Source organism: Thunnus albacares, chromosome 1 (assembly GCF_914725855.1).
Source record: "Thunnus albacares chromosome 1, fThuAlb1.1, whole genome shotgun sequence".
Lineage (NCBI taxonomy): Eukaryota > Metazoa > Chordata > Actinopteri > Scombriformes > Scombridae > Thunnus > Thunnus albacares.
Window position 1 is genome coordinate 17,523,961 of NC_058106.1, and position 19,067 is coordinate 17,543,027.

Below are 19,067 nucleotides of genomic sequence, written 5' to 3' on the forward strand. Positions count from 1 at the left end.
CTACACATCCAATAGGTCAGCTGTTACACACACACAGTCCAGGTTCATACTGTTTGGAGCTAAGCAGTCGCCCTCCTGATAAATCCTGAGCTCATCATGTCGAGCAGCGCAGCAAAACTAAAAACTGTCGTTATCAACTTGACAGAAAAGAGGACACCATCCAGCAACGTTTAGGTTTTGAAATATTTCTTTTAGACAGACAAGCGAAAAACAAGTTAGTTTCTGGTTTTGGTTTAATTTCTATTCTAATTGAGGGAAGAGGGAACCCGGTTAGGGGAACGGGAAAACCAGGAAAAAACGGGAAGCGGGTTATGTTTTTTAATTCACATGAAAAACATGTTTATCATGTTATCAAACAAGTTGAACGGGTTTGGACCTCAAGGCAGCAATGCAATTCCCTGCCTAGTCTGCTGGAAAATAGAGGACGTCAGTTGAATAGGCCGTCCTTCAATGTGGTCCAGGACGCATTGCGTTTACATTGCCAAATGAATGTGGCCACATGCGGCCCAGACCACCTCCGAATGTGGTCTGAGTTATCGGATCTCAATCCATCCTCAATGCGTCTTGGGTGCGTTTACACCTGTATGTAGAGCTGTCCACTTGTGATCGGATCACCCGAGACGGATGTTAATACCAGATGTATTGACTTCTGGAATCTGAGTGTCATTAAGACCCTGTTTACACCTGGTATTAACATGTTGATCCAGTACGATCATCAAACTCTAAAACCCTGTCCTCTACAGGGCCCAGTGAGTAAAGCCTCACACTCATTTAAAGACAAATTGGTTTAAGTTACGTCCCAGATGGGTTTAAATCATTGTCTCAGAATAGACACCACGCTCTCCCTAAGCTTTCAGTCACTGCTAGAACAAATCTTGTCCTGCTACTGAAGGCCATTGGCACAATGTCTTATCTCTCTATCACTCTATATAAAGCAACAAATCTCTGTCTGTCTGTCTGTATGTATGCAGTCCCAGCGCCAGATAACTGGCTGGACATTTGGTTCGAATGGGTGGGCCTGCACCCACAAAACAAAATCATAAGCTGATTAAGTGGGATCAAACAAAGTAGCTGCAAAGTTAGTATCTAGCCTGCATGTAGACACTAGGGATGTGCAGAGAGCTCAGTATTTGTATTTGTATCTGTATTTGTTGAGGCAGCAAAATTATGTGTATTTGTATTTGTATTCGAATAAAAGTGGAAAGAGGCTTAAAAATCCTGTTTTTGTTTTTATTATGCTTTTAATAAATTAAAGTGTTACAATAAGTGTTGATGAATAAATAAGCTTACTAAGGAGCGAGTCTCGAACTGAGTCTCTAGATCATAGACTGTGCTGACTACTGAGTTGAAACTTTACTCATCACCTCATTGCAGACAGACCTCTACCTATTCACACACCTATGACAGAGAAACAGCTGTTATACATACATAATATACATAATTGCAGTGTACTTGATTTTAAGAGAACACTGAAAAGGGGATTTTTACAAATGGCAGACTAAAACTACAAGGGAAAAGATCACTTACTTTCAATTGCATCAGAGTGAGCACAAATCCCTGCTTACATTATGCTAGTTTACATCCTCTAGCAACACATCTCTGGCTCTCCACAAACCAACCACACAGAGAAAGAACACTCTAAAAGAAATGAAACAACAACTTACATTTAAAGCAGCTGAAAGAAAATTTAACTATTATTATTTATTGAGGGAGCTTGGCATACAACACGAGCACGTTTTCATAACTTTTCAAATGCCAGCCTATGAGCTTTGTTTACGTTTTTATTGTATATAAATGTTGAAGCTAAAGAGGCTTAACTTGCAGAGGACACTGCACAGTGATATAAACCTCATTCAGTTTGTTAATGAAGGATATGGGTGTAGCACTAAACCCATGTAAAAACACACTTATTGTTTTGTAAATATGGACTTTTTACTCATTTTGGTGATCAGCTGAGCACTTGGGAACAAAAGAAACAAATAGAAACAGCCTGAGGTTGTAGTGCAGAGCCTACTCAAATCTGAAATCCTGAGTTACTGAAATCTGGTTTAGGGTCAGATTTAGAAATTTTAGAGCAATTCCAGAAAATTAATCTAGAAACTTTCAAATGTTAATTATTTGACAATTAACTAAAAAGGTTTTTGTGAAGTGCATCAGTTTAGTCACAGGGCTCCAGCCTAATAAAAGCATAACTTCCTGTTGTCCACATCACACTCTCAAAAGTCAGTGACAGAACCATGAAAAAGGGAAACTGATAAGGGATTGTTCGTTATTTATGGCTGGGGTGTGACATTGCTTTTCTGTTTTATCTTGACTTTCCAAGGACCTATCTTAAAGTTTGCCTATATCAAAAACATGCCACTCTTGTATGGTTAACAAATTTCAAGGACTGCCTTATACTAATATTGCAAAAATCTCTCACTCTCCAGCTGGTTCAGAATGCAGCTGCACGTATGCTGACTAAAACTAGAAAAAGAGATCATATTTCCCCTGTCTTAGCCTTGCTGCATTGGCTTCCAGTAAAATCAAGAATGGAATTTAAAATCCTTCTCCTCACATAAAAAGCCCTTAATGGTCAGGCACCATTATATCTTAAAGAGCTCATAGTACCCTATTTCCCCACAGAGAACCACTCCTCCAGATGATAAAAATGAACTTAGATAAATGGGGAAAATTGAAACTCACTCTACGGGGGAAAATTAACGTGATCAAAATGGTGGTTGCCCCACAATTTAATTATGTTTCCATGATGATGCCTTTTAGTATACTGCCACAGCAAAAATTTGACAGAATTATCAAAGACTTTCTCTGGAATCAGAGGAGACCAAGGCATCAACATGAGTAAAATGTGTTCATCAAGACACATAGGAGGGTTGTACTCTTCAAAACCCAGTACTAGCTCTTTCTAAGGAAGTTAAAAAGGAAGTACACAAGATGTGTGTTGTGTCACACCTAAGACAACCATATGCAATACATATTTGGAAGAAGTCTGTCTATTGGAATCAATGGCTTATAAAAAAGATACACAACATAAATGACCTGTACCTGGATGGAGTATTGATATCCTTCTCAGAACTTGCACAAAAATATGACTTGGACAGCAACACTAATTTTTGGAGGTATTTGCAAATTAGAGATTGTATCAACAAGGACCAGTTCACTCAGGACAAGAATCCAGTGATGGCATTTTTGGATTTACCTTGTATAACACACAGGGCTGCTATGTTCTATAAAATATTTAACAGGTTGGCATAAGGATCTAGGTTGCAATCTGAGCAATGAGGAATGGTTAAAAATATTGTCAAATACTGGAAAATATAGGAGGAGGGAGGAGGAGGAAGCTAGGGGGAAATTCACTCAGTATAAATTAATACACAGGTTTTATTTTACTCCTAAACTTCACAGGATGGGCTTTTTAAACAATAATTTATGTTGGAAATGTTAGACAGAAATAGGAACATTTATACATGCAATTTGGGAGTGTAAACTAGTTTACCCATTCTGGGAGAGAGTACTGGAACACATGGGGAGACAGTTAGGTTTGACAATACCGGTATCATCAAGAATATGCCTATTAGGAGACCAAACAGAACTGCCCAACATATCAATATATGATTCACAGTGATAAAGGTAGGGGTGATCACAGTCGCCAGAGTGATCCTCAGATTATGGAAGTACATGCTCTCCTGATATTAAACAATGGATTGAATGCATGTTAGGAATAGTATCATATGAACACATGTAAGCCAAAATTAACAATGAAAACGAGAGCTTTAAGAGGTCAAAGGACCGCCTATTTGCTCATAGAGTTGCTGGGACAGGGTGGTGATCTGATTGCATTGTTGTAATTGCCAAATGTTTGCTCCAAATATGCATGTTTGTTAAAGGCCTTTCAATATGTTGTAACTTGTAAGGAGACTCAGGTGGTTTCAAAAAAGAGGGTTTTTATTTTACCCAAAAAATGCAAAGAAAAGGTAGAAATGACAAAATATGTAAATAAAGTTCAGGGCCCATAAAAGAGGTCAAATAAAGAGAACTCAACTAAAGTGAACTTATCTCTACTAACAGACCTTCCAAAATGACCACAAAGGGGAACATATATACTGGCTGATCAGACCGTAACACAAGAGGGGTAACTGACAAATGACAAACACTACCAACTAAGCAATAAACAACAGAATTCCCCCCCAAAACAGGTTAATTCAACTAAATCAACTAAACCAAAAATACCCAACTAAACATTCAATAAAGAGAAACAAACAATATGACTAAACTTGAAATAATAATGACTGTACAAAAGTTAACCAAATGTGCACGCTACAAATAGAAACTAATGTACTGCCAAACTGTAAAATAAAATGAGTATGATGTATGAAACAAAATCCAGTGTGTTGTTATTTATTTGTATGTAATGTGAAATGTAATTAAATTAGCTAACTGAGGAAAAAATGAACTACAAATGTAAAAGAGACCAAAGTGTGAATGCCAGCTGGGATACAAACTTCAAAGCAGCTCTGTGGCTGCAAGTGCGGCCATCACATAACTGAAACTGATAATACTCTCTGTTTATATATGTGCAGATAAAAACTTAAATTACAAATTAAAGCTGCAAGCAGCGTTGAACGGGCCCTCGCACCCTTGCGCACGTCGGGTCGCGGCGCAATCGAAGGGCTTCTGTGAGGGGCATGTAGATGTCTTCAGACCCGGGCTGTTTTCAGACAGTGCAAGAAGGAGATGAATATCACTTCCTTTGTCCACTATTTTGCCCGCTGTTGGGGCTGCTTTACTGAAATTTCTTAGGGGGCGCTATTCAGCCAGTTTGCATCACTGATGGAATATTGTCATGTACACGCGTTAAGGCCAGGAGTCTTAACAACCATGTAAAGTTTGGTGCAGATTGGAGCATTTACAATAAAGTTATAGCAACTTCCTTTGTCATGGCGAAACATCAAATCTCATTTGTGTGAGGATCAGAATTTTCTGCAGAGTGAGACATGTCTGCCTTGCTCACACCTCTGTCATAAAAATCATGCAAGTTTTGTGCCCATTCACTTGAATTTCAATTAGTAAATTGAAAACCCTTGATGAGTTTGTGTGTAAAACAAATTAATTTCCTAATTTTCATCAAGTCTATTTTTAGGAATATAAAGACTTTTAACATGGGATGCACGACATTAGATTTTTGCTGATATCCGATACGCTGATATTTCCAACTCATTGTGGCCGATTGATGCCGATATATGCACATATTTTTACCAGCTGGCTGAGGGGGCTATTATGCATGCAAGCATAGATTATACTATGATCAAGAAAGACAATATATGAAGGAAGAACTTAGGAAGACTGGAGTTCAGTAGCTCAGCATTAAAGTTCTTCCCTCATATAGGCTATAGTCTTTCTTGATCATTAGTACAATATATGATTGCATGCATAATAGTCTCCTCAGCCAAGTGTAAAAATATGTGCATATATCAACATCGGCAACTGGCAAAAATGACAGTCAAAAAGTGATCATGTTAAATAATCAAGATCTCAATATTGAACAAAAATAATTGTGATTATGATTTTTGCCATAACTGAGCACCCCTAAAAACAACATAAATTGTGATTTACATACACACACACACACACACACACACACACACACACACAAAGAGTTTAAATATGTATGTGATAAATTGTAAATATGTATGTAATTGTTTTCTTTAAGAAACTGTTACTTGAACATTTTTCAGTGTGCTCCTAAAGTTATATGTGTGCTCCTAATTTGTTTCATTTAGGAGCACATGTACTCCTTGAAAAAAAAGTAAGGATTGAACACTGCTGTCGGATGTGTAGAAACACTAAGTTAGTGGAGTGTGGAGCAGTCCAAGGGCTTCTGTCACAGGCAGTAGATGTTTACTTGTGTTGACTTTGGCCAAATCCTCCATAAAAATGACATTTTTTTGTAGGAATTTTCGTCGCGAACCCATTGATACAGGTTTGAAAGTGGTCAGACTTATATTTTAGACGTAAGACGACCCAGTTTGGCACAAAGTCCATGCCCAGAGATTGCCTCCCCATTGGTTTACATTGTGAGGTGTGATGTCGCACTCCAACTTTCAGGGCTTACTAGATCTAAACCGTTCGAGTTATTACAAAGTTTTTAATAACTTTTGTTCAGCACAGTGTGATAAGTCATGTATTAAAGTTTGAAGCCGATACCATTAACGCCCTAGGAGGAGATAGCGTTTATTCAAGGTCGAAAATTGGCACAAAATCGTACTTTGATGAGCACACTGTGGACTTCCTGTTGGATTTAGGTCAGGGGTGTCAGTGTACGATTTGTAGGTCTTGATGAGACAAATAATTGAGTTTTGGTTTGATCTCTCTATGACATTCCTACGGGCTGTGGCCGCCATTTTAGATGCATAGGTGGCGCTATAGAGCACATTTTAGCACATTGGGGGATCGTTTTTACATTTTATCATATTTTTCAAGAGATCTGATATTTGGTGAGTTTTTGAGCATGTTTAGGGGGTCAAATTTAGGTCTGAAGTGGCGAGATAATAAAGAAAGAAAGAAAGTAAGAAAGAAAGACAGACAGAAAGAAAGAAACAGAACAGATACAAGAGGATCTTCACCCCTTTGGGGCTCAGTAGTAAAATGAGGTCCTGTGCCTTCTGGGCTCAGTCCCTATTAATGTCCCTAACAGCCCCTCATAACTCTATGCTCAGGCCTTACTAAATAATGGTGTGATGGAAAAGCAAAGCTCTGAACAACTGTCCATCAGTCAGGTGAATCATCCTGAACTTCTGTGAATTCAAAATAGTTAAAAGAAAACTAACAAATATGTCATCATTCAATCAGGAATAAAAAAGCCCTCAGCCATTATACTGTATATGATACACTGAAGACAGTTATAAAGTGAAGTCAGTGGCTTTCAATATGCTGTTTCTCACGCTTTGACTTTCCTGTGTTTCTAACCACAACCAGTGCAACATTTTATTTCAGCAGCCGCAGGTGAACAGTCAGAGAAACTAAATCTTCTTTGCTTTCCAGCACATTCACACACATCCATGTGTTACTCAAGCATGTTTCATTGAAATTACCTCCCCATGACTGTAATAAGAGAAGTAAGATCAATGGATGCAACACCCTGGCAGTCTGAAAAATGACAAGAAAGATTTGTACTTATTAAGATTATACAAATATAAGATACAATAAGTCTTCTCTTGGTGGAAAATGATAAAGAGGAAATCTTCAAACAAATACAGTAATAATGTTTATAAAGATTATTGCTTTGCCTCCTCTGTTTCCCTAGTTTTTCTTCTTTGTGTCTGAGTCTCTCAGAGCTTTGCAGAGCGTGTTCCTGTTCAACTAAACCACAGAGGAAATAAGAGCTTGTTTGACAAGAACTAGTCCTGCGCAGATTACTGGAAAGCACGTGACAATACATGCATGTTGGAACTATAATATGCATGCATTGTCACATATTCAGTTTTTAGAGTGAGGCGCCACAGCTTCTCTCCACCAACCAGAAAATGAATATACAGTTCTGAAAGTCTATGTCTAAAATATAGTGGAAGGGTAACTTGTGTTGTATAGGTTTTCTTTTATTATTTTAGATCTGTTCTGTCCTGTGTTCTGAAGGACTTATAGTTTAGACGCCAGATGCCCCAGTTTGGCACAAACTCCATGCCCAGAGATTGCCTCCCCATTGGTTTACATTGTAAGGTGTAATGTCGCACTCCAACTTTCAAGGCTTACTAAATCTAAACTGTTCGAGTTATTACAAAGTTTTTAATAACTTTTGCTCAACACAGTGTGATAAGTCATGTATTAAAGTTTGAAGCCGATACCATTAATGCCCTAGGAGGAGATCGTGTTTATTCAAGGTCCAAAATTGGCCAAAAATGATACTTTGAAATTGAGATTGCGGACTTCCTGTTGGATTTAGGTCAGGGGTGTCAGCATATGATTTGTAGGTCTTGATGAGACGAATAATTGAGTTTTGGTTCGATCTCTCTACGACATTCCTACGGGCCGTGGCGGCCGTTTTAGATACATAGGTGGCGCTCTTGAGCACATTTTGGCACTTTGGGGGTTAATTTTTACATTTTATCAAATTTTTCACCAGACCTGATGTGCGTGCCAAATTTGGTGAGTTTTTGAGCATGTTTAGGGGGTCAAATTTAGAGTTAAAGTGGCGTAACAAGAAAGAAGAAAGAAACAAACACACGAAAAACAATAGGGTCTTCGCCCTTTGGGCTCAGGCCCTAATAACTCCTTCAGTTTCAATAGGGCTTCGCACCGGTCGGTGCTCGGGCCCTAATAATAATAATAACTCCTTCAGTTTCAATAGGGCTTCGCACCGGTCGGTGCTCGGGCCCTAAATATATGTAGCTGACATACACTTACAAAACTTTTTCAACATGGACTACATTGTCCTCCATTCTCGTCTCTCTATATAAAACAAGGAATCTTTGTCTGTCTGTCTGCCTCTATGTATGTATGTGTGTTTGTATTTATGTATGTATGTTTGTCCTTCACATATCACGAGAACCGTTCATCTGATCTACTTCATACCTGGCAGGAGGATTGCTGGGGAATCAAGAAAGTGCAATGTTGATCTGTGAAGTTGTTTGGATGAGCAGTTCTCAAGAAATATATAAAAAAACTCATAAACAATGTTGATTCGCTTCTTCTTCTGCTTGTGGCATCAACGAGCAGAAATATGGACAGTGCCACTCTACCATTGCAACCCACATTGTGGTCAAAAGTGGGATTACATCCATAGTGTTAATGACTTGAAAACGTTTAAGAGACTCTAGCTTTACCATTGACCTGTGTAATGTTACTGTGAATGAAACTTGGCATGTACATTCTAGACTTAGCGCTGGATGTCTCAGCCACATTTTGAACAGGCACTACAGTTCATCCTATCAACTTCAACTCAACTCAAAATTGTAGATATTCTGCATGTAAGGCATTTAGGGAACATTGGTGAATTGTAGCGTCTACAGTTAGTCTACATGAGAGGCATTTAAGGGATGAGCACTATTCTCTCTAGGTATTAAGAAATTGGTCCATTCCGAACAGGCACATTTTGAACAGGCACTGCACTAGTCTCTCTATATAAAGCAAGGAATCCCTGTCTGTCTGTGTGTATGTATGTTTCTTTCACATATCTCAAGAATCATTCATCCCATCTACTTCACACTTGGGTGGGTGTATTGCTGTGGATATAAGAGAGTGCAGTTTCGAATTTGGTGCAATTCGATCACTCGACACATTCAATATTAATAAACTTGGAATAAATCAGTGATGAGTGAGCCGCTTTGCTCTGCTGCAGTGAGGCGGGGCTTCTGGGCTCTACGACTGCATGGCATAGTCAGAGCTGTACAACCCTACCATGAGAGAGAGGACGGGACGACATCTCTCTTTGTTTGATAACATTAAAAGTTGGGCTTTGTTGTGGGTTTCCTGACTCATTTTTAAAAAGAGGGCGAGCGAGCTCAGACGCTCTTTTGGCGCAACTTGGACACGCAACACATTCAATATTAGCAAACTTTGAATAAAGCGAACAGCAAGCTGCTCAGCTCCGTGTCTGAGTGCAGTGGGGGCTGTTTCATATAAACCTTGACACATCACAGTGAGCACCCTGTTCAGTTAAATGGAAGGCCGTAAACAAAAATGTTTGTGCCAAAAAGGTGTATTTTTCAACTTAAGCTGTTGCAATATTGTTTTTATAGTGATGCTCAATCTGCTAACACAAAATATCAAATACTGTGTTCAGTATGTGGCAAAGGTAGCTGATTCAACTTTGATCAAAGTTTGTTTTGGCTCTCCTGTAAAATCTGATATAACAAAGATGGAGACAAAAATGTGGGGCAAGTTACTGTTTGATAACTGCTACTTTTGCCAGGCCTGGGCGTTCTTGATGACGCCAGCTGCAGAGAGGGTAATTAGCCTTCTAGATAGGTATGATTAATGATTAATGGCAGTCATATCTCTGCCTCTGTGATCCAGTAAGTTAATGTTTAACTGCAACTTAAACAAGGAACTGAAAGTTTATTGTCATCTTCCTTTGCAACACAAAGGAAGTATATGTTTGGAAACCAGCATTGTTGAAAGGTCTGCTACTGCTTGTGAGGTATTGCTGCTTGTCTGTCATCATAACCACCAAGAACAGTGCATTTTTGCTTAACTTTGTCAATTATGTGACAATGTGTGGTGTCAATGCAGCTATACCGGCTAACCAGAAAGGGCAATCTTACTAGATACATACAGTACAAGTTGTACATAAAATCAAGAGTCACACCTGACAATATATTGCAATCCAATACAATAACTATGCAGTAAAATATAAAATGTTCCTTTTTTATTCCATTCTTTGGGCCATAGTTTGTAGTATTTTGGGATTACTTTACATTGCCAGGTGCTCCTGTTGTTTTGAACATTATGAAGGTAACATTGTGTCATTAAGTGTACATGTCACACAAGTGTGAGGTTCTTTTAAAAATACCAGCTTGAATTTCCACTGTTAAAAAATACAACGCACGCACAGTGACAATTCAGGAATTTTATTCACAAGTTGTTAAAACAGGGCGAAAAATGAGCTATTTTAAAAGAAGCTTGTGGTAACACAGAATATTTAAAATGGAATAAAAAAATCCTTAAAATGTCTGTTCCAATGGTGAGGGCCAATAAAAAGATAGGGGAAGGGGGATACTCAAATTCTCTGTGACACGAGGGGGAAAGAAAGTCCTGCAGCTGTCAGCTCCTCTGCTCCAGCCACACCACTTCTTCCGAGACCTTGTAAACGGAGCTCCGCGGAGGCCAGTCGCGTATAGGTGGAACACAGTGACAGCCAATGAAATTGCAGCATTTTTCACGCTGTCCAAGGTGCTGAACTGCTTTCTCATGCAGCAGTTTTCACATGAAAATTTCAGACTGGACGTGGGTTCGAATCCTGGTCATGGCAATGCCTGTTATACATTATAAAAGATAAATCACTATTTAGAATCAATAAACATGAATGCTACTTTGTTGTGCACTTTTTCTTCAGTTTATCATTAGGTTGTAGTGGCAGAAAGCTAGGTGGCAATGAGCCCTGAAGTCAAAGCTAGCACATAAAGACAAAAATAGTAAAGCAAAACAAAACTTGGCCTAGTGTGGCCTAATGGCCTGGTTATATCAAATACCTGACTTACAAGTGGCTATTAAATAATATTACAGAGTTTTCTTACTCACGTTTAAATTATTATTTATTATTCATTTATCAATGAGACATGTAGACATTAATGAATTAAATATTGTTTATTAGACACTATTGACAACTATAACAGTCATAATATTGATCAAACACATAGAACCAGTGGTGTTGAGTCATAAACAGACACACACACACAATTGAAATAAAAAATAAAATATATTATATAGCTGCAACTAAAAATTATTTTCATTATCGATTTCTGTGTTGATTATTTTCTTGATGTTGATCAATGTTTCCCAAAGCCCAAGATGATGTCTTCAAATGTCTTGTTTTGTCCCGTCCACACATCAGTTTACTTTCCTAGAGGACTAAAGAAACCAGAAAATATTCACATTTGAGTAGCTGAAATCAGAGAATTTAGTTGTTTTTTTTTTTTTAATGACAAAACGATTAATCAATTATCAGAATAGTTGGCAACTAACTGATGAATCTGCTAATCATTGCAACTCTACTTGAAATGGTTTGTTGAACTTATTGCCTTGTTTTAATGTATTTAGACACACTGCTTTCTTGATTTTGGCTCTATTTTCTCACCCTCGTTCTCCTCTCTCTCCAAGACAGTCCTCCTGACTGTGTTCCTGTTCCAGCTGCTGAGGACTGTTGGACTGAGGGTGTTCTCCAGAAAATATTAACATTGGAGAAGCTGGACTAAGAAAATTTGGTCTTTTTTTTCTTAAAAAAGAAAGACTCCAAATGATTAATCAATCATCAAACTAGTTTAATATAAACTATTAATAGATTAATTTAATAGTCTACACCTAATCGATTAATTGAATAACTGTTGCAGCACTAGTATAATAGAATATTAAATAGTTGCAGGTTCTGCTAGTCCTTTGACAGAGCAAAACTAACTTCTGAGGCACACAAATAATTGAAATGAGTGAGCCACCAGAGGGTCCAGCAAAGGTAACCAGATTAATTCAATATACAGAAAGATTTGAAATTGCAGAACTCGCGGTTTGAAAATACTAAATAGAAAAATGAGTACTTTTAAATAAGGATAAAATGAGCAAAAGATATTTACACACATGACAAAACACTCTCCCTCTCCCTGTCTCATTTTCCCTTTTCAACTTCCCATCTCTGTCTTTCCATCTCATAAAAATGAGACTCCTGGAACTCTTTCCAGGCCCTGATCTTTGTATAGTGAAAAGACTTTTGCTGGGCATTAAATGTATTTCCCCACCACTCCAGGGAAGCCTGCATGAATATGAGGACTGTTTGGGCCCTGCTTCAGTTCCATTTTACAGAATCGACACTTTCGACCTGTGTGCCGCGATTCTTTTTCTTTTTCTTTTCTGTTGTCCTCTCTCCTCCACATTCTTCTTTGTGGCATCCAGTTCCCGCTGAAAGAATTCTGTCCCTGCAAAGTCTTTGAAGGGCATTTCAGGGTTTGTCAAACCTTCTGCACCATAAGTTTTAAAAACCTTATTGGAGCAGTAAAAGTATCTGACAGGACCTTGTTGGAAGAAGAAGTGGATGGAGGAACCATCGTTCTCATATCTGGACTTTGGCTGGCCACAGAAAAGACACGTTTTTGTCTGTGGCTTCTTTTTTCCTGGTTGTTGTTGTGGCTATTGCTGCCTCTCCATGATGTTTTTAACGATCTTCTCGATGGAGTCTTGGGTTAGAGGTGTGGCCAGGGTCTGAGCAGGTGGAGGTGGGTTTACTGTTGCGACAGGCATGGTAACAACTGGCACACTTGTGGTTTCACTCCCTAATGTCAGAGAGTGCCAGAGTTGCTGCCTGTCTTGGAGTTTTTCTGGGCTAGTGTTTAAAGAGGAGCTGGTGTTCATCAACTTGGCCAGGTGCTTTAAATATTGTGAAATGTGTAATTTGGTTGTTGGGTGGAGCATGCTATTTGGGTCATTACACGAGCTGTGAACGAGAGCAGCATAGTCCTTGTCCACATGCTTGAGCATGTCCTTCTGCCCACGGTGTTTGTTGAGCAGGTCGTCGATGGCCTTCTTCATGGGGGCTGACCAGCGCCTGTGGTCTAACACAAAGACTCTCCCACCAGTCTTCACAGGTCCAGTGCGAGCAGCAGTTGGTGAGGACAGCTGGGGCAGAGATGTTGGGTATGTAGTTTCTATAACAACAAAAGACAGAGTATAATAAGTAATTCTGGCCTGCATAAGTAAGAAAACTCAATTTACACACTTGTATGTGGGAAAACCCACTTTCAAGCAGTGAAGCTAATGTTGGTCAGATAATTTTAGCTGAATTTATTGTCGCTGTCTGGTATGTTTATGTAAAAGTCTATCAAATAATACAATTTATGAGGTCCCCACATTGTCACATCTCTACGAAAAGAAATTTACAACACACTGAGATTAGGCTGTTTATAAAAATAACTATGATTGAAATCCAGGCAATGATGGCAGTGATGCTTAGGTTTTGTTCACCATTTTGTCAGTCAAATGTTTACCTGGTTCTGTCTGAGGATCAGGAGCTGAACTTGGATCCACATCTGGTTTCACAGCAACATCAGCAGGAGGGCACACAGGGAACTGAAACAACTTGGTTGGAGCCGTGGATGATGACTGAGGAAGCTCAGATGGCACAGGGGGCGGGCTGATTTGAGGAGGTGGACTTAGGGCATCTGTAGAGTCTGTCTTGCTCCTGTGCTTATCCCAGTCTAGAGGAACTGGGTGGCAATCAGGCTCAACATACTCTAGCCCAAACTTTTCACCAGTGTCTCTGCTAGAGAGATGAAAAACAGGATACTTCTCTTCCCCAAACACCCGTTCAGAGACTGCATTGAGATCTGCAATCAAAGCTGGATCAAAGACAGCTGGAAGACGAACATCTGGCTGCTTCAAGTCCACCAGCCGCTGGTAATTCCACCGTGCCACAACCGTCATCCCTTGAGCTTGAAACAGCTCTGAGGAAATGTGTGTTCCAGTCACCCATGGAGCCTGATGGAAGTGGTAACCCTCTTGCTGAGATGTGCCTCTAATGGGGATCCAAACAGGAACTTTAGCTCCTTCACCCTGCACATGGTTCAGCTGCACTGTTCCTCCATGCCTGTACAAGATCCCACCTTCCACCTGGGGATCACTAAGGCAACCTCACAGGATGTGCACACGCTGAATCCACCATGCCTTCAGCATGGACAGCTTAAAGAGAGGGACATCATTCGGATCTTTGGCCAGGTAGAAGTGTTGGAATACTCGCTCAACTCTCTGGACAAGCTCCTCGGGTTGTGGAATCTTAGTCCTGCAGTGCCCGCGAATGTGTTTCTTTGTCGGGTTGGCAGGTTGAATTCCACAAAAGGTATAGGCGTCTTTGAGCCTCTGCAGGTCTTCCTGATCCCCCACAGAAAAGGCTGCAGACAGGAACTGGGCAAAAGAGCTGTACAGGAGATGATGCTCTGAAACACACTCACGGAGGAACTGCCTCATACAATGGAAGAAGTCCAGCTTAATGGTTATGTTCGTATTGTAATGGCATCTTGATGCACACATGTTCAGCAGGTTACCAGAAGTGGCCTCAGCAACAATGGCATCAGTTGTTCTCCAAGCGTCCCAGTTTCGATGCTCTCCTGCACAAGATTCTGCCACCTTAAATGCTGCACAGCAATCCCTGAAACAAAAAATAAAATTCATGATCCCAGAGTTGTCCGTTGATGCAGGACGTTTTTCGTTAAGAACCTCTTTCTGGTCCTGAAGTCTGTCGCCATCTGGCAGTTGATGATGTGGGTGCAGCAGCAACAGCTGTAAGACATAAAAGAATAATAATAAAGTAGAGACTGAATATAAAATACATTTAATAGCATGCAAGCTGAACTGTAATTTTTTTTTGGAATGACAATAAGGAAAACCAATGTTTACTCACAGCTCTGAGGTTGTTTGGAAGGTGAGATACTCAGCATCGCTGTCTCCAGCTCTTCATCTTCATCCATCACTGTGATGCAAACAGACAAGAATTATAATGTTCTAAAATATGTCTTCACTGTACATAAGCTAGTATGAATAAAATCACCACTGAAATGATTTAACTTTTCCCACACCCACCCATGGCTTCAGCAGGAGCACGTGAGGTTGGTGTCGTCAGAGGAGGGTCATAGGCTGGATGCTGCTTCTTTTGCAGGTATCGCTGCAACTTGTGCATCTTAGTCCCTGGAGCACAGCCTTTCTTCAGTATAAAGGCTGCATAGCCATCATCCCTGCTGTCCCAAATCTCTCGCCAGGTGTTGCTGGCGCGAGAGCCAAAACCAACCAGCCGGTCATCCTCTGATGCTGCTGCTGCTGTCAAAACCGGCTTTTTGGAGTCATAGCTGAGGAGAGACTGGATTTCTTTAAAGCTGAGGGCATAGCTCACAAATGACAGTAGGCTGTCCTTGCTGTGTCCCTCTGCCATGAAGACTCCTGCAGCTTCTTCCTTTTCATGACTCTTGAGTAGGTAGATGGTATACCCGATGTCATTCTCAAGGAGCCAGCGGAAAGACTTCCTCTTGTACTTCCCAAACTGCAGGATGTACTCTCCAAACACCTCTGTTTTGTCTGAGGCATCCCCTCCTCTCTGACAGACCACTGTGAGAGCATTTGTTTTCACCAGCTCTTCTTTCACAGGTGCAGACTTGTCTTGTGGAGACGAGTTGTCTTTTAACAGTTAGGCTGCATCAGTAGGATCCTGGCGCAGGTATCCAAGTGGTCCTTTGCGAAATGTGACACTAATTTTCCCAGGGAAGAAAAGTAGTTTGCGCATTTTACCTGTAATGAAGAAAAGAATTTAGTCCTTTTATACATTACAGACAGGCGTTTTTATAAGAGGTGTTGATATATAGGGGCTCAATGGGGAGCAGGGATTAGGAAGTTTCTATTTCGGCCTATCTGCATTTTCTCTCTCTATTTGTCTGGGTTTCCCCTTACAGATTCCACATTCCCTAAAATGTTAACATAAACGTGTGACACCATGAAGCATGCATGATATGTAGTAAGCTGTGCACAACATGGCATCGTATGAAAAACCCTCAGAGACATGTGTGGTATGCAAATAAACAATACTGTGGTTTTACAAAAAACAGTAAAGTAAACCTGTACATTCTGATTCTGGTTTTAACTTTAAAACACTAAAACAGCGACTACATAACGTTAAATGTAAACACGACGAATTTACAAGATTTAAATGAGGCAGGTTCATTCATAGTTTATTAACGTGTAATTCTTGCATTGTGTGTAAAATAGTATCAGAGTATATCTAACGTTAACAAGCTACTGGTACGCTTCGCCATATTTAAATGGACGTTAACGTTACGTCACACAGTAATGCTTTCGACTTAACGTTAAGTTGTCAGTTTCCAGACACCGTTAAAACAATAACACATCCAGCTAACGTGTAAATAAACCATCTTTAACTGTTTGTTTCAGGTTACGTTAGCATAAGGTTATATTTAATTCTTCCGAAAGTGACGGTGACTTTAACCTGGTCGACACAACAAACTCAAGACCTAGGACTAGGCCCTAACTTTATAGTGGTAACGTAAACAGAGAAACCTTAGACAGAGCCAAGGCAAAATATAACTACCTGTTCGTTCACTGTTCAATTTTTCATTCAACTAAACATAACTTACCGGTTAGCAATTTCCACACAGCGTGGCACTAGTCTATGTCAGCCGTCCATCCACCATTCAAACTGGCGCTGAAAAGTGTAGTGACGTCGAAAACTCACAAAATGGCTAAAGGGCGCGTGCCAGCAGACAAAAATATATTACATCCGTAGTGATTTAGCACTAGCACTAGTGGTTTAGCAGACTACAATTTTAAGTTGAGCTGAAGATGATCGGATGAACTGTGTACGTTCAAAACATGCCTGAGACATCCTGCTTGAACATACATACAAAGTTTCATTCACAGTTCACAGTTCAATAGTAGAACTTGAGTTTCTTAAGCTTTTTCAAGTTAATACTAGTAAGTAAGTAAGTAAACTTTATTTATAAAGCGCCTTTCAAAACCAGAATTACAAGGTGTTGTACAATGCAAACAATTGAGAAAAAAATAGATAAAAACAGAAAATAAAAAAAACAATAAAAACTATAAAACTACACAGGAGGTAAAACACAGAAGTCAGACACTCAAACAATAAAAGCTACACAGGGGGCAATCGCACATTACAGGACAAAGTGCTTACGAAACAGGTGAGTTTTTAACAGCTTCTTAAAACTATCGACTGACACAGTGTTTTTATAACTAGGGGAAGATGGTTCTAGAGGGTGAGGGCCACAACTGCAAAAGCACGGTCACCTTTGGTTTTAAGCCTAGATTTCGGGACAGCCAGAAGGCACTTGTCAGTAGACCTCAGTGATCTCGCCGTGGTCAGGGGACACAATAATTCAGAAATATAAAGTGGGGCCAGCCCATGTAATGCTTTGTAGGTAATTTTAAAATCAACTCTACATTCTATGGGCAACCAGTGTAGATTGGCCAACATGGGCATGATGTGTGACCTACATCGTGTATTAGTTAACAGTCTGGCGGCTGCATTTTTGACCAAATGGAGCCAAGACACAGAAGAACAACTCAGGGTTGTGATCAGTGAGCTACAATAATCAAGACGGGAGGAGACAAAAACATGAATGATTTTTTCCAGATCTTCAAAGGATAGCATAGCCTTGATTTTTGCAATGTTTCTTAGTTGGAAGAAACAGAATTGGACCACTTTTTTAAGTGCCACTCAAAGTTCATGTGTTGGTCAAAGAAAACACCTAAGTTTTTTGAGGCTCACTTAACATTTACTGCTACACTGCTGAATTTTCTCAGAAATGCTCTCAGGGCCTATAATAAGGACTGCTATTTTGTCAGGGTTAAGATGGAGGAAGTTATCTGACATCCAGTCCTTAATAGCTGTTAGGCAGTCTTGCAAGGTGGAGAGATTGCTAAGGTCATTTGAATTGAAAGAAAAGTATAGCTGTGTATCGGCCGCATGGCAGTGATAAGAAATACACTTAAATCGACTGATCAGCAAACCAAGGGGTAGCATGTGCAGGGAGAAAAGAATAGGACCAAGGATTGAACCTTGGGGTACACCACATGTCAGCTGAACAGATGAGGAGATGTAATGATCAATGGCCACAGAAAAACTTCTGTCTGACAAATAGGAGGCAAACCAGTCAAGGGCAGTCCCGGTTATACCCTCCCATTGCTGAAGCCTACTAAGGAGAATAGAGAGGTCAACAGTGTCGAAAGCTGCACTTAGATCAAGCAGTAACAGAACTGAACATTCCCCATCATCAGCGTGCATTAAAATATCGTTTGAAGCCCTAAGCACAGCAGTTTCAGTGCTTTTTCCCCATAGACCACCATTGTAAAACAGACATCTGTAAAACTGTTGACAGGACATTTATGACTATTTCTATTATGAACTTTTGATTTATGGAGGTTTTATATTTGTAAAACTTTCCTCAAGCCGAGCAATTTAAAAATCTGTGACGTCATCACAATGTAAAGTCTATGGGCCGAGCAGGAACTCGTGGGCGGAGCCAGCGGGGGAAACACTGCTGCTCATATTGAGTGGGCTGCACAACGCGGAAGCAAACCCAGAAGCTAGAAACTTTTTTTGGCGTATGCTCCAGGCCAGTAATTCCTATAGGACCGAAAGGGTGCCATTTTTAGTCTGGTATCCAGCTCTTATTATACATCCATGGTGTGGAGTGGTGGTGGGGGAGAGTGAGGGGGAATGGGGGACAGAGGAGGACAGGCTCCTGCTGTCCTTCGCAGGGTGGGCTCTCTTACATCAATTTAATGTACTTCATTTTTTTTCATGCTCATCTATGATTGGCCAAGACACGTAAAATGACGCTCCAAGGGAG

General features: G+C 40.0%; 1 protein-coding gene across 1 annotated transcript; it reads right to left on the bottom strand.

Moving 5' to 3' along the window:
- Positions 1 to 12,225: 12,225 nt before the first annotated feature.
- LOC122979563 lies at positions 12,226 to 14,121 on the bottom strand. Its single transcript, XM_044347109.1, has 2 exons — positions 13,686 to 14,121; positions 12,226 to 13,346 (listed from the first exon to the last, which is right to left on the bottom strand). Exons 1-2 carry the CDS (start codon positions 14,119 to 14,121, stop codon positions 12,832 to 12,834), a joined length of 951 nt encoding a protein of 316 aa, XP_044203044.1. The 3' UTR covers positions 12,226 to 12,831.
- Positions 14,122 to 19,067: the final 4,946 nt, after the last annotated feature.

Excerpts from the sequence above, each read along its gene's own strand:
- LOC122979563 (XM_044347109.1), bottom strand. The coding sequence starts at position 14,121 with ATGACGGTTGTGGCACGGTGGAATTACCAGCGGCTGGTGGACTTGAAG. Across the intron at positions 13,347-13,685 it reads TGATCCTCAGACAGAACCAG|AAACTACATACCCAACATCT; the intron begins GTAAACATTTGA and ends TTGTTGTTATAG.